This window comes from Eubalaena glacialis, chromosome 7 (assembly GCF_028564815.1).
Source record: "Eubalaena glacialis isolate mEubGla1 chromosome 7, mEubGla1.1.hap2.+ XY, whole genome shotgun sequence".
NCBI classification, from domain to species: Eukaryota; Metazoa; Chordata; class Mammalia; order Artiodactyla; family Balaenidae; genus Eubalaena; species Eubalaena glacialis.
The window spans coordinates 78,587,464-78,602,665 of NC_083722.1; the positions used below are offsets into that span (position 1 = coordinate 78,587,464).

The window sequence follows — 15,202 nt, forward strand, 5'->3', positions numbered from 1 at the left end:
GGGTATGGCCTCCAGCACTATTTATCCCGGATCATTCTCAGGTAACTGGCTTTTCTGTCTCCATCCAGCTTGCCAATGATCAGGGCCCCGTCCTGATGACCACGGTCGCCATGCCTGTGTTTAGTAAGCAGAACGAAACTGTGAGTACAGTGACTGGATTTCCTACTTGATGCTAGGAGGGTTGTTATCTCAGACCCCCTCTGACTCAAGCTTTGGTGCCCTTTATTTACTCATTTAATTTAAGGATGGAGGGTGTATAATTTTTCCTCACTTTTAATCCTGCTGGTATCATCATGAAATCAAGAATAGATGAGAGATGAGACTTTCCTGGTGGTCCAGTGGTTAGGGCTCCGTGCTCCCAATGCAGGGGCCCCAGGTTTGATCCCTGATGAGGGAACTAGATCCTTCATGCCGCAACTAAGAGCCGGCACAGCCAGAAAAAAAAGAATAGATGAGAGGAATTCAAGCAGGCATCATTTTACAGTTTGTAGCACTTTTCCAAAATTTAAGTGTTTAAATGACCAGGGGAAGGAAACCCCCAGAAAGAATCCTTGATTGTGGTGGGTTAACCTCTCTCTGATTTACAGGTACCAGCCTTGAATTAGATTCCCAGGGCTGTGGCAACAAAGTGCCCCAAACGGGATGGCTTACAACAATAGAAATGTATTCTCACAATTCCAGAGGCTAGAAGTCCAAAATCAAGGAGTCAGTTCTAGGGAAGACTCCTTCCTTGCCTCTTCCAGTGGCCCCAGAAGTTCCTTGGTTTGTGGCAGCATAACTCCAATCTCCGCCTCTGTCTTCACATGGCCTTCTTCTCTCCTTATCTCTCTGTCCTCTCTTCTTCTTATAACGACACAAATCATTGGATATAAGCCCCATCCTACATCCAGGATGATTTTACCTTGAGATCCTTAATTAATTACATCTACAAGGGCCCTATTTCCAAATAACACAGCCTGAGGTTCTGGGGACACTTGAATTGGGGGGAAACAACAGACAACAGTGATGTGTATTTTCTTCTAGAAGGCCCTTTCTGACATTAGAAAGTTTAGTACACCACATTGACCTTGGAACCTGGGACCCTGGAGGCCTATTCCTTCCCCTTAGTCCTTGATTCCAACTTGCTGCTAAAAATGTGTTAGGGTTATTGCATCTTTCTCTGGCTATTTAGTCTCTCTCTCATGGGCACCAGATGGCAGTGTAAATTGAGAAAGTAGTTAACATGTTAAGTGTTTCCTATAAAAAGTTTCCATAAGAGAAACTGATTAATGATCATAAGTCCTTAGCTTCTTAAGATTCTTGATTTTCAGGAGAGAGAAGAAAATGGTTTTTAGGGTGTCTTGGCATGGGTGTGTGTTGAGGGATATATAGTAGGTAATGTTTGGCCTGAGAAGCTACCATTCTTGCCTAGGAATATTTTGGGTAGCGGATGGGGAATAGAAGAGGTTCCCTCACAGAGATCCAGGTTAATCTTCAATCTCTCTCAGTTTGAAGAAGGCACCAGACAGTGATCTATGGTGTGTGGCTTTTCAGGAGGTTCTATTTCTTCTACCAAATTAACATACTATTGTTGGTATTGTTTAATGTTTCTTTTCAACAGAGATCAAAAGGCATTCTTCTGGGTGTGGTCGGCACAGATGTCCCAGTGAAAGAACTTCTGAAGACCATCCCCAAATACAAGGTAATGCATCACGTAATTAATAGTCAAGGGCCAAATGCACAAGATAATTTCACAACCTGCCATAGTGACAAGGAAAACAGGAAGGAAAGAGGCCCTTCTACTGTCTTTCTAGAGGGCTCTGTTTTGTTTTGTTTTGTTTTGTTTTGTTTTGTTTTGTTTTGTTTTGTTTTGTTAGAATAATAATAGTCCAGGCAGGTCTGATTAGGTCTACATGTGCCTACCCAGGTTTGTGTGAGTCTGTGGAAATCTACACAAGTCTGTGCAGTTCTCCACAGGTCTTAAATCTCTGATGGTTTTCTAAGCCAATCTTGACTCACCCCAATCTGAGGACCCTCTAAAATCTGTTACTTCTTAACAGGAACCCAGTGAGGCACAAAGAAAAGGGGTCTCTGACTCTCGACTATGTATTCCCTTTATCTTGGAAGGTGATGGGGTACAAATTAATATTCCTTTCCTAATGCTGCATTAAACCTATGGCACTAAGGGAATTGTAAGTTTGTTTTAAATTCTGGGGATAGTTGAGAGGGTGTAGTAGGTAATTTTGGAACAAAGAGATTAGGGCAGGCCTTGGTAGGCCACTGCCTTGGGAGTTCAGAACAACATGGAAAAGAAACACTAGATGGAAAGGGCTCAGAAAAGGGTGGGGCGGGGGGTGGATATGCTAGAACCAGCTCTGCCTGTGAGGCCAGCCCTGCCTCGGGAGAGAGGGACATGCTTTCCCCCTTACCTGGCTGTATTCCCAACACTCTGTTCCCAGAACTACTCTTTTGGTTTATTTAGTTCTTCCACATTTGGGGAAAGAGGGGCTCTAATGGGTCATCCCAGTGCCACCCGCAGCCCAACCTCTTTCCATGAGAACAAGCATCCCAAGCTCCACATGATTTCCCAGAGGTCCGCGGATTGGATCTGCCCTGTCTGGGGCAGGCAGGCACACACAGTGACAGACTGCACTGCCACCTAGGCTGGGTGCAGGAGGTGGCAAGTTGCTATGAAGGGGACATGGTGGCAGTAACCATTTTGTGGTCCATAGGGATGATATTACTTGGTATTTATGTTCTTTGGCTGCTATGGTTAAATAAGCACTTTAACGAAATTAGAGCAACGGACATGCCAGGAGCCTGGTTTCCATCCAAGTCAGGTTCACACTCCACTACCTTTAGAGCAGTGTTGTCCCAGCTTCAGCCTTTTGCTTCTCACCATCGTAACACATTGTCTTTTCTTTGTACCACCTGCACAATTACTGAACAGATCTTTTAAAATTTCATTTGACTGGCACTTTTTCTTAATTATCTCTTCTAATCTCAGCCTGAACAGCCACATGTGAAGTCGTAAATTGAGATATGGTCATTATATTTTTCTGATACATAGGTTAGCCAGGGGAGTAACATGACCAGGTTTTCCTTTTAAAAAGATGGCCCAGAGAGTCCTTGAACCCCATGCAGAAAACTCTCACCTGTTCCCTAGTGGGGGCTCCCCAGAAAAGCAAATCAAGAGGTGAGAAGAGGAAGGTCCCCTTAAGCCCTATCCCAGTGCTGTGGAACTGCCCAAGAGCCGTCTCTGTGTATGCATGCATGGGAGTGCAGGGGGGCAGAAAGCAGCCCCTGCTCCTTGTCCTAGGAGGAGTTCATGGACTGACATGGTTCCCCTGACTGCACAAGGGTTGAAACCATACCTGTCCCCTCTTCCCCCAGCACGAAGCAGACCAGCTCGCCCATCTCCATCTCTGGCCCACTCACAGACTGACGAGGGTTCTTTTTGTTCCCATCTGGAGGAAGGCAAGCTCCTTTGGGCTGGGAATCTGAGATTCTTGGCTAACTGGCAGGGCCCCCTCCCTTACCACCTCATTCCCTGATGTGCTGAGCCTGCCTCACCACAGTTGTGAGAGGCCCTACTTCCTGGGCCTTGGCAGGAAGAGGCAGTGGTTAGTGCTCTGGAAGCAGATACATTTGGAGTTCAGCTCCATCACTGAGGAGCTGGGTATGGACAACTCTCTCAAATCCTTAGTTCCTCTCTGTCCAATGGTGATAACAATAGAACCTGCTTGTAGACTTGTATGAAGCATTGACCACTGTCATCAGTCAGGAGCAATGGTAACACACTAGTCAAGAGGACAGGTTTGACCCCCAGCCCCTGGTACCTGCAGCCCTCTTCCACAGGGGGTACTGCTTGCAGAGAGCTATTGACACCTTTCCTACCCCAGATTCTGACACCTGTGGCTTCACATCCACTGATCCTTTGCTAACCCAGAATGCCCAACAGAACGATGGGTTAACTGAACAATGGACTAGGCAACCACATGCTGGGATCCTCAGCCACCTTTGAAAATGGGGTTTTCCAAGAATTTTGAAAGACACGGGGAAAGGCTTATGATACAAGGTCATGTGTGTTAGGCAAGATTCTTAAGTTTGACGACAAGGATAGGTCCACCTTTTGACAGAGGGCCAGGGTAAGAGCAAGAGAACAGATCACCAGGCATCACAGCAAACCCTTATCCAAGCAAGTCAGCTAAATGGATGACTGCAGCCAAATTGATCAGGTCACCCCTCAGAGGGCTGGATGCAAAGTGACAGGTGCAGAAAACACCTATTTAAAAAAGCACCATTTTGTGGTACGAAATGGGATGTCTCAAGGTATAATATTAGCAGATAACATTTGCCCAGTACTCGGTGCTGTGCAAAGAACATTACCCTCATCACGTTGTGAAACCTTCCTCAGGAAAGTGCAGTGCTGTTGTATCCATTCTACTCATAAGGAAACTCAGGTTTGCAGGGCTTATGTTCACAGAGCTCAGGGCTACATAAGTAGGAAGTGGTGAGTGTGATTTGAGCCTAGAACCACATTCTTAGAGCAGATCTAAGCCATTCACATACTACTTCATATACTCTCTGTACCATTATTTACTTAATACTTCACTTGTAAATCAGCCTGAAACTTTCTTCACTTAACTAAATTTTGATAGGAAACACATCATTTCTAAAAAGAAAAGCCAGTGTCAATTTGCATTATAGAAGATAATTGTAAAAAAAATTATAAAAACAGGGCTTCCCTGGTGGCGCAGTGGTTGAGAATCTGCCTGCCAATGCAGGGGACACGGGTTCGAGCCCTGGTCTGGGAAGATCCCACATGCCACGGAGCAACTAGGCCCGTGAGCCACAACTACTGAGCCTGCGCATCTGGAGCCTGTGCTCCGCAACAAGAGAGGCCACGATAGTGAGAGGCCCGCGCACCGCGATGAAGAGTGGCCCCCGCTTGCCGCAACTAGAGAAAGCCCTAGCACAGAAACGAAGACCCAACATAGCAATCAATCAATCAATCAATCAATAAATCTTTAAAAAATATATATATATAAAAACAAAATAATAGTGTTAAATAATTGATTGATTCCAAGGTTCTGAACTTGAAGTCTATTCTCTCTTTTTCTTTTAAGTTAGTATTAAAGGCAAATGTTAAAGATATACGAATGGAAAGCTTCTTTTTGATATAATTAGAAGGATGGAAGAAAGTTTTAAAAGGGCTGACTCTTACTAGTGGTTCTGGCTATAAAGTTTAACACAGGCCCTATATGCCACCTAAAATCATCTCGCTCTACACTGTTTTTCCTAAGAAAGCAAAATAGGCCATGGGAAAATGATGGAGGGCTGAGGAGTGAGGACCATGGGGGATTGTTCAGTATGTATCCCTGCCTCCTAGGGCTCCCCTTAGCCCTGGACATCAGCGCCATCACCACCCTCCATAAGCCCATGCTGCACCCTCACCTGTTGGCCCAGGCTTCTCAGAGAACCCAGAAGGTTAAGTTCTTCCCAGCACTTCCTAGCTGATCCTTAGCAATGCTCCACTCCTAGAAGAGGAAACTTCTTTAAACAAGCAAGGCATGTCTCTTCCCATATGCTAATTCCATTTAGGTGATCAAATTAGAAAGCTACCTTCATGATAAGAGGAAATGAACTCTAATCTAAAATCAGGTGTCCAGGCTTACAAAAGGTGGCCTCCTTAACAAAAGAACTTTCCTGATTGGGTTTACTGAGATGACAAGAGTCTTCCTACTGTCACCCTGGAGCCCTGACAACCTGGTTCATTCAACAACAAGGCTTTTACAGTTGAAGTTAAGTTTCCAGAGCATGATAGGACATCTGGTTGATCCAAACTCACATAAGCACATGTTGGAAACAGTATAGCTGCCCGGAGATGGAAACTCAGGGGATTAGGGAGGTATTTGAGGCCCCTAAAGTGGACTTTACTTTTATTGAAATCCCCAGACTTAGGTGCCCAGAATTGCTGGCTTACTGTTTAAGGAAGGGCATCCCACCTTCCTTACCACTCTTAATCCTCTTGCACCATATAAGAAGTTGTAGAAGCCCATATATAAGGCCACTATTTAATATATGCCCAGTAAATCAAGAAAGAAATCAATATGTGAACATATAGGAACTGATAACAGTTACCCTGTGAGTCTGTTTCTCAAAGCTTCCTCTACTAGGCAATGTACTAAGCTCTTTATAGCATTATCTCACTTAATAATAGGTAGACACTGCTATTACCCTTGGCTAAAGAAACAGAGGCTCAGAAGGTTTAAATATCTCGCCAAGTCTCACAACTAGCAATCCAAACTTTTAGCCTTTATTACCCTAGAGCCATTAGGAACAATAAAGGACAATAATAGTAATAGTTTAAATAATAGTTAAAATATTAAAAATAATATTAGTAGCTAAAATAATACAATAAAACACTCATTGAACTTTTTACTGTGTGTTTGGTATGGTAAAAGTGCTTTATATCCACTATTCCCACTGAATCCTTATTACACTCCCATGAAGTGGGTACCCCTTGGCCCCGTTTTTAGATGAGGATACGTGAAATAACTTTCTCAGTATAACTCAGCTAGTAAAAGATAAATGAAACAAAGTATAATAAGGGGATAGAGGAAGATCAGCTACAGAAAATTAACCAGCGGTGTCTGAAATACAGGCACTTCTGTTTTAGGCTTTTCCTAAGGTCTGGGAACGAGAGACCCAGCTATGACATACCTTAATCTAAGTTATCCTTCCTCTGGTTCCCACAAGAGCCTTGGGAAGAAGGTGTGCATGGCAGGCAGAGTGAGCCATGGTTGAACATGGCTGTCTCATCTAGGAGAGGAGAGCTCCAGGGAGCAGAGTGCAAATTACACCTTTTTCTCTTGACTAACACCTTGTAAAGACGAGTCTGCTCTTGGGGTTTTCCCAGAAGATAGAATTCTTTTTTTTCCCTTAGCTTCATAGATTTTCCCACAGGCAATCGGACTTCCTGTACTTTTTATTAAGAATTCCAGACACCCCAGCAATAATTTCTGGACACCACAGCCCCTGTTAATGTAATGAGCCATTTTATAATTGGGTTCACTTCATTAGCCCAAAGTCTCTGCACTTGGAAGGGAAGCACCTCCTTCCCGGGCTGTTGGATCTCGAGGCTCCTGGCCTCCAGAAGAGTATGATTCAGGACGAGGGCCCCTTTGGCAGCCCCAAGTGCTGGAAGGCCTTGTGTCCCATCTGTTCTCTTATTACTCCATGGGACTGCACATTAGAATGGACAGGAAGACTGGTTCTATTTCAGATGAAACAAAAATTAGAGATTTCATCTGTATATTGATTTGGGGCCCAAAACAAATGTTGGACATTGCCATACACAAGTTTAAGGTTTCTGAGAGACTCATCCACAGAATGTGTTTTGAGATTTGCTCAGTTTCTGTCCTTACATCTACATTAGGTTATATCCATATGCCATCAACCAACCAACAAAACATTCTGATGTTATTTTCTCAGACTGTTCTCCTGGGAAGGATGTTAACCAGATAGTTTCTGAATGTCAGTAGACTTTCTCAGGTACAGGCTTGAGGAGGACTGACTATGTACCTCCGATAGCAAATCAGCTTCTACTTTTCAGCTCATGTTCAATATTTACTTTTGCTCAAACTTTAAAGATGAACTAGGTAATATTTGGGTAAAGTAGTGAATGTCTTAAATACATGCAAACCTTAACTGGAGCACCTGTCATGTGTTAGACATTATGCTAGAGACTGGAGAAGTCAGAAATGAGTGAGATGATTCCTTCCCCACAAAGAGCCCATTCTTATGGGGGAGGTGCTGCCTTATCTAGGGCAAGGCAGAGGAAAGAAAGACAACCAGCTAGGGTTGAGAAGCAGGCAGAAAAGTAAGTGTAGCATTTTCATGTATTAGGGTGAAGGTAATAATGGAAAAAATTCTCAGGGTTTTATGGAGACATGGTATGGAAAGGACGGTGCAACAGGAGAGACCTTTTATAGGAGAAGATCCTGAGGCTGAGCTCATAGCATGGGTGAGAATTAGCTCAGGGGAGATGGGAAGGAGCAGTGCTCTGGGCAGCTCACACTGTGTGAGTAAAAGTCTGAGTGGGAGAAAACAACTGCAGGGGTGGTGGTGTCGCTGTCGTGTGCCCTTGAGAGACAATGAGTCAAAGAAGGCAGTGCTGGGTAACTAGGTAGGGGCCAGACCCCAGGGAGACTTGATGGCTGGGCCCATGGATTTTATCTTATACATGAAAGAGGTCTTTAGTGGGTTTTATAAAGGGGAGCAACAGAGTCAGAGTTACCTTTGACTTTGATTAATCTGAAGGATGACTTTGTTGGGGCCAAGCTTTGAGGCAGGAAGAGCAGGTAGGACCATTATGGCAATCTGTTATATTAAATCTACATGAATGGTAGGGTGGGGAAACAGAGTTGAATCTGAGTGATTTCTGGAGGAAAAATTAGTAATTACTTAGGTCAAGAAGTTGGGGATGAAAGAGAAAAAGGAGTTTGCAGCTTGGGAGTCTGGGTGGTTGGTGGTGCCACCAACTGAGAGAGAAGAGCAGGAAGAGCAGCGCTAAGGGAAAGAGCCACCATGCTGGACTGGGTGAGTCTGGGGCGCCTGTGGGATGTGCAGGCAGAGATGGCCGACACACACTTGGATACTGGGATCTGCTACTGAGGGGAGAGGCCAAGGCTGGAGCACAGATCTGGAGATCAACAGCATCCAGGTGGTTAATGAATCGTGTTGGGGGAGAGAGAGCTAAAGCAGACAAGGGACACTGGGGACAGAAACTTAGGGAAAATGAGTGCTTCCAGGGTGGGTGGAGGATGAGGGTCCTATGAAAGGGAGGAGACCCAGAAGTGTGGGTCCTGGCAGCTGAGGGACTAAAGAGTGTCAAGGAGGAGGGGGCAGTCGGCTAATACAACCAGGAAGAGAGAGAGCTTTCTATAGGGTTTGGCAGTTAGGAGGCCACTGGCAACTGTAAAGAAAGGGGTTCTGGTGGCATCTTGGTAGGCGCGGGGTCACAGCAGAGGCAGACTCTAGTAGGGTCGGGCATGAGTGAGCAGCAAGGAAGTAGAGATGGCAGTTGAACAGTGAGTAGAGGACATTGTGTGGGAAGGTCAGCTCAGTCTCTGCATCCCAGGGAGGAAGCAGAGAGTTTAGGATAGCTTTGTAGGATCTGCACTCAATTCAGTTTCTTTTGTTTCCCTCCTTCCTCCTTTTCTGCTTTCTCCTTTCTCTACCCCTCGTCCCTCCATCCCAGCCACCCCTCCATAACCACATGGTATGACCTTGGCTGTCACAGAACTTATATTCTGGCAGGGAGACAGGCATTAAATAATTAAAGGTCTTGACCGATGCCTTGATTACTTATAGTCAACCTCACAAATAATTGATTATTATCATTTTGACACAAGAAAAGTAGAGGGCATTAGGGGGGCATATGCATGGAGTTTTACCTTCTTTTGAGTATTACTTCCTACAAGCAAACCAAGAAGTGAAGGAATGTAAATTAGAAGGCACTGAATGTATTAGTTGACTATAAAATATTATTTGTTTGGTCTCATTGTGAGTTTGAATTTCCAACCAAATACCACTTTTGCCTTTAATGGAAAAAGTCAAACTCTCTGAGTCTTTTTGACCCCTGCAGTCCATATTAAACTGGGACATAAATAAAGGTAATTAATGCAGTGTTGACTGTGTCTGACATTTTTTCCAAGAGACAAGATGAAAGAGACGATATACATCTCAGAGGATAGCTGGTTTATCTTTCACAGCATAATGAAATACACTTTTATCATTAGAATCAAGTAGAATCTTATTAAGACTTGCTTTGCAAGGTAACTCCAGAAGAAAATGCCTGTTGCCCTTGACTACCACGTGCATATTTACTTTATGTAATGCAAGGAAAACTTTTAATTTCTGGTGTTAAATTCTCTGAAGTTAATTTCACATCACCTTGACGTTAAGCTAACAAGCAGACAGGGTCATTCTTGGTTTGTAAACTCTGTTGTCTGGATCATTTAATAGTATCATATTCAAGAATGTGAGCAGCAGAGAATTTCCAAGAAAAGTAACAGTGAGGGCTCAGAACTATGAAATAACTCGTTGGAAAAAAACAGAGGATTTCTTTTTCTTCTCCCCTTTCACTGCTCTGGCAAAAGTGGGTTACATTTTCTTTCTTCAGAGAGAGAGATCAGTATGGGTTCTATGCCAGAGGCCATTTTAATACATGAATGATTTGTAGGTAAATTTATTGTAGCCAATGGGTGCAGTCAACTGTGTAATAGAAATATTGTCAAAAAGCTGGGATTATTATTTAAATAAGTGCAGTGTTAAATTTGATTACATACTTTTTAAAGCTAGTAAAACATTTCATTGCTCTCAAACTATTTCCCATAGTCCCATTTAGTCAGAAAACATAAATTAAGTGAGGCTCTGCATAGAAAATTACCCAGGCTTTGTGTCGATGGAAGCATGCATGGAAAAGCTTGGCAGCCTCACAATTTAAAGACGAAAGGATATAAAAAGGGTTGGCAGGCTCCTATATAGGCTGGTGGGGACACTTTTATCTTTGAAGAATTATGGAAAATGACTGCCTAGGAGAGTGCATGCTTGCGATGGCCCCTAGGGGTGTGGAATTGTAGGGAGCCTAGATGTGCCTCAGAGGGAGGCCCCTCTTGCCTTATCTCAGGTAGAGAGAAGACACCCAGGTTGACAGAATTCTGTTCACTTGGACATAGGGTCTCCAGAAACATTAGCCACTTGCTTTTTAAAAACTGTAATTGTTTTTGTTTTAAATAAATCAAAGTAAGGGCTTTGGATGCCAACGTGGGTCTGTGACATTTTAAATTGTGCTATTTGCTGAGCTTATCCTGTGACAGGTCTTCATTTCCACCAAATGTCAAGGATCAGCGCCTTGCATTCATTTTAATGAAATATTGTGCTGATAAGGGTTATGAATGCCAAGTTTAAGCTGCAAATTACTGAATGTCGGGCTGCTTTCGGCTTTGTGAATTCACCAGGGAGCAAGCTAATGAAGGTTTCTTTCTCACTTCTTCTTACAGTTAGGGATTCACGGCTATGCCTTTGCAATCACAAATAATGGATATATCCTGACGCATCCAGAACTCAGACCACTGGTAAGAGACATACTTATTTCTGTGTTTATCCCTTTATGATTTTAAAAGATTTTCTTCAGTTCTACAGTAATTACACTTTGCAGTTTTCACTTGAAACGCTCAATTCATAATACCGTCTCTAAAAGGTTGTTTTAATAGTTTATAACTAGCATTTTGACATAAAATATGTAAATAATGTAGGGTAAATATATTTACTATCATGGTTTTATATATAAATCCATATATATCTATATGTACTTATATATTTATTTCACATCTGCCAATATATGGAAAAATTTTAAACTCTGGACAGCTTGAAACCCATCATAATAGACACCTTTATATAACAAATGGTCTCTAACACTTCAGTCTGAGACCAACTTATTGAAAGTTACATTTGGTACAACAGATTAGATCCAAGATCCCTGGAAATTCATTCTGATGGGATTTGCCCCCAAAATACATTACCCAAGCCCAGTGCCTGCTGCCTTGAAGGTATTCAACAGTACCTTTTGTGTTTAATTGAAACAGTTGAGATTTTCTCCTTGTCCTGCCTAAGCTGTATCCAGTAGCATTGTTTGGTGAGCTGACGTGTAAACCATTTTCTTTCAGCATCGTTTTCACTCTCTCTGAAGTGAGTGGGGTTAGGTCAAATCCAGGACAGCCCAGAATATCACGGTCCATTCTGATCCCTGGGGAGAGGCTGCCTGGAGCACTGTGTTGAGGAGGATTCTGAAGGGCAGCCAGCCTTGTCAGATAGGAGGCCCTGGTCCACTGTGGACTCTGGAGGGGCACAGGCAGTGAGTGCACCACATGTTTGCCATCCTGGACTAGTTGTAATGTGTTGAAAAAAGGACATCCCTTTCGGTCTGTGGTTAGCTAATTTTAAAGAAGATATAAAAGTATAAAGAGTAATATAGTAAACTCTGCTTTTGAATGTTAAGAAAGTGTAGTTCATTTCCTATAGCTATACACACACACACGCACGCAGCACGCACGCACATCCACCCCACATGTCTTTTTCCCTTTCATCAAAATTAGAAAATAGCAGCAGTGCCTGCTATGCAAATGTTTATTGGTGAAACATCGTGGGGACCAGTTTGCTTCTCGCTTGAATCATTGTTTAGAAAAAGTCCATGTTTTAGCTCCATCATCATCCAACTTTGCTCTAATTGCCCTGGTATTAATGGAGTCATGGCCACATCATGTGGATCCCATATGCATGCTTCAGGATGGGACTTAAGGTAATACTTGACTTCAACAATCTTTTTATCAAAAAAGGGTTGAGTTAACTGGTTAGCTAATTCCAAACATAACTCAGAATCATTGAAAAGTCTGATTGAAAAAGCTACTAACTTTTTAAGGATATTTAAGTCTAAAAACATATTTAAGTTTAAAAAGCTTAGCACATTACCCATTTCTAAGCCTTCCAGTTGGGGTTGCCTGTTGGTGGGTGGTAGGAGTTATGTATTTGGTGTGGCTGAGTATGGGCTCCTAGTGCTTATTTATTCCAAGTTGGAGTGGATCAGAGTAAATGAAACAATCAAACCTGGATCTTCCGGTAGTGAATGAATTAACTTTCTATGTATCAGCTTTTAAAGAAGGAACAAAATGGAACCAGATGTCAGAAGTCACCAAGGTACCTTTCCTTTCTCTATAGCAATGGAAGTGAGCAGCTCCCATCTGCACAGTCAACTCACGAAGTCTTTCTGGTCTTTTATATCTCCTGGTCATGCAGCAAATGGTCTGTTTGCAAATAATCCATCTCATGCACTTTCCAGAGCTGTGGCCACTGAGAGGGCAGCCAAAAGACTCTTATAAAAACAGGCCAACCAGTCAACACTGATCATCTCCTGACAGTGCAAATACTCACAAATACAAGTCATTTCTGTTCTTCTCACCGTTGAAACATTGCACTGAATGATTTCACTGGAAATGGTAGCTAGGGTCAAATTCCCATAAATGGGGTGACCCAAGCAAATGCTGCACATCTCACTTGTGAGAACCCAAGCCCAAACCAGATGAAGCATTTTGCAATTGATCCATGGTAAGAACATAAGGAGTGGCCAGGTCAGTGAGCCATCTATCCCATTTATCAGTCTGTGACCCTGAGGCCCTGACATATTTAGAAGAGGTTTGGCGTGATGCCCACCATTGAGGATTACATGAACTAACCCATATGAATGTGATCAGTAGTGAGTGTTGACCCTGCCTTGAGTTTTGCATTTTCTTTCTGGGAAAAAGACAGCGGTGACGTGGAAGGAATTCCACTTCAGCAGTACACAAGTTGTCCTTGATTCCTGGTCCTGCCATATCCCAGCTGTGTGACTTTGGGCAAGTCACACAGCCTCTCTGAGCATCATTTTCTCTTGTAATCTTGCCATAACCAATGTATATAATATTACTGGTTGTCAGTGTAAATGGGATAATGCAAGTAAAGAGCCTTGTGTGACAAAGCAGGCCCCAGGACATTTTGCGGACAGTGGCGGTTATACGGCACCCTGTTTGTGTTTTATTGATTTTATTGAACTATGCCTGGCTGCTATAAGGGTTGGGAGGACATGGTGGTGGTGGATGCTTGGGGGTGGGGGTGGATTTAAAGAACACTTTTTATTATTCAATTGGTTCAGATTATTATGATAAACATTGGTGAGGGATTGTATACACACACAAACAAGTGAATAGATACAGAGTCCTTGGAATCATGCAGTCTGCATGCAGTTCTACTTTGAACCTGGTATCAACTTAGTCTGTGCAACCTCAGCTAAGCCTGTTTATGCCTGCTGTCTCTCCCCCTCCCTCTATCTCTCTGTATCTGTCTGTCTCTCTCTCTCTCTCACACACACACACACACACACACACACACACACACACACCCAATTTTCTGGGCCAACTCTGAGCTAGAAGACAAGCAGACAGTAGCTACACTGGGATGTTCTGTGGAGCCCTACCACGTGAGGAAACCGAAGGGTTTTGTTGTTGTTGCTATTGTTGTCTGTTTGTTTTCAGAGTAGCAATAAGGATATACTAGCAGCTGCAGTAACTGAAGAATGACAGTTAAGAATCAATCCACATGGGGGGAATAACCCCAGCTCTGGCACATACAAGTGGTTTGTTTCTCTCTGCCTTGTTCACGTGAGCAACAGAAGCAGAAAGCTTCATCCCTCCTTCTCCCTCACCACCAGCCACTCAGCACAGAGGAGGAACTCAGGAGGGGAATGGAGGAAGGAATCCTCCAAAGCCACTGTTCGCTTTTCTCTTACTTTGGGTCCTTCGGGATAATGTAATTGGAGTGCTTCCCCCAGAAACCCGGTGTCTGCACCAGATGTAAATGCACCCGGTCAGACCCTCACGCACGGCTGGGGAGAGCCAGCCGCCAGCAGCTTCCTTGGCCAGCTCGGGCAGGGAATCCTCACTCCAACCTGATTGGCCTTCTCCAAGCCCAGCCATATAATCGAATCCTTGTTACAAATGGATGCTCCCCTGGGTTCTGGCCAAGGCTGCTAGCTTAGCACGGTGGGTGCGAGTGGGAGGTTGTGGCCAGTGCAGAGGATGGAGAAGACTCACTTAAAATAACTCCTATTCCCTCTCCATCTGCCTCTGAGATTGTTTCTGCCCCTGCAGGCAGAGGAAAGAAGTGGGTTTCCTGAAGCACAATACCAATATTTTTCTTATTTGTCTAATAAAATTTTCCCCCCAAACTTAATATTTGGCTTGATTTTATCCAGTATTTTCTTTCATCTTGTATGATTTGGGTGTGAATCATGAAGTGTCTCCAAAAACAGCTCAGATGTAGGAGCCTTACTCAGCAGACTGGCTTTGGTTTAATTGGCAAAGCTGCTCAAGTAAGACTTTTCTGTTGATACGTGGGCTCTCTGTAGTCTTTGTCCAAGTGTTTCTCAGCCACTCTGTCCTTGCCACCTGCTTGTGACTTCTGGTAGACTAACCGATGTTGATTCAACAAACATTTACCCGGTTCCCGGTGTGCTGGGTCCCGTGTGTTAGACTGGGGGCTGATGGAGCTATCTTAACGTGGGCTGGGGGCCATATCACGGGTGGGGAATAGGACAGTAGCACAGCAAGAAGGATTCAAGTCAGAC

At 43.6% G+C, this 15,202-nt stretch overlaps 1 protein-coding gene across 1 annotated transcript in view; it reads left to right on the plus strand.

Moving 5' to 3' along the window:
* CACNA2D3 (calcium voltage-gated channel auxiliary subunit alpha2delta 3) overlaps window positions 1-15,202 on the plus strand; it is a 791,777-nt gene that overhangs the window by 575,819 nt on the left and 200,756 nt on the right. The window contains exons 15-17 of the mRNA XM_061195439.1: window positions 69-140; window positions 1,601-1,681; window positions 11,049-11,123. Of these exons, the coding sequence (XP_061051422.1) occupies window positions 69-140; window positions 1,601-1,681; window positions 11,049-11,123 (228 nt within the window). The remainder of the gene's footprint in view (window positions 1-68; window positions 141-1,600; window positions 1,682-11,048; window positions 11,124-15,202) is intronic.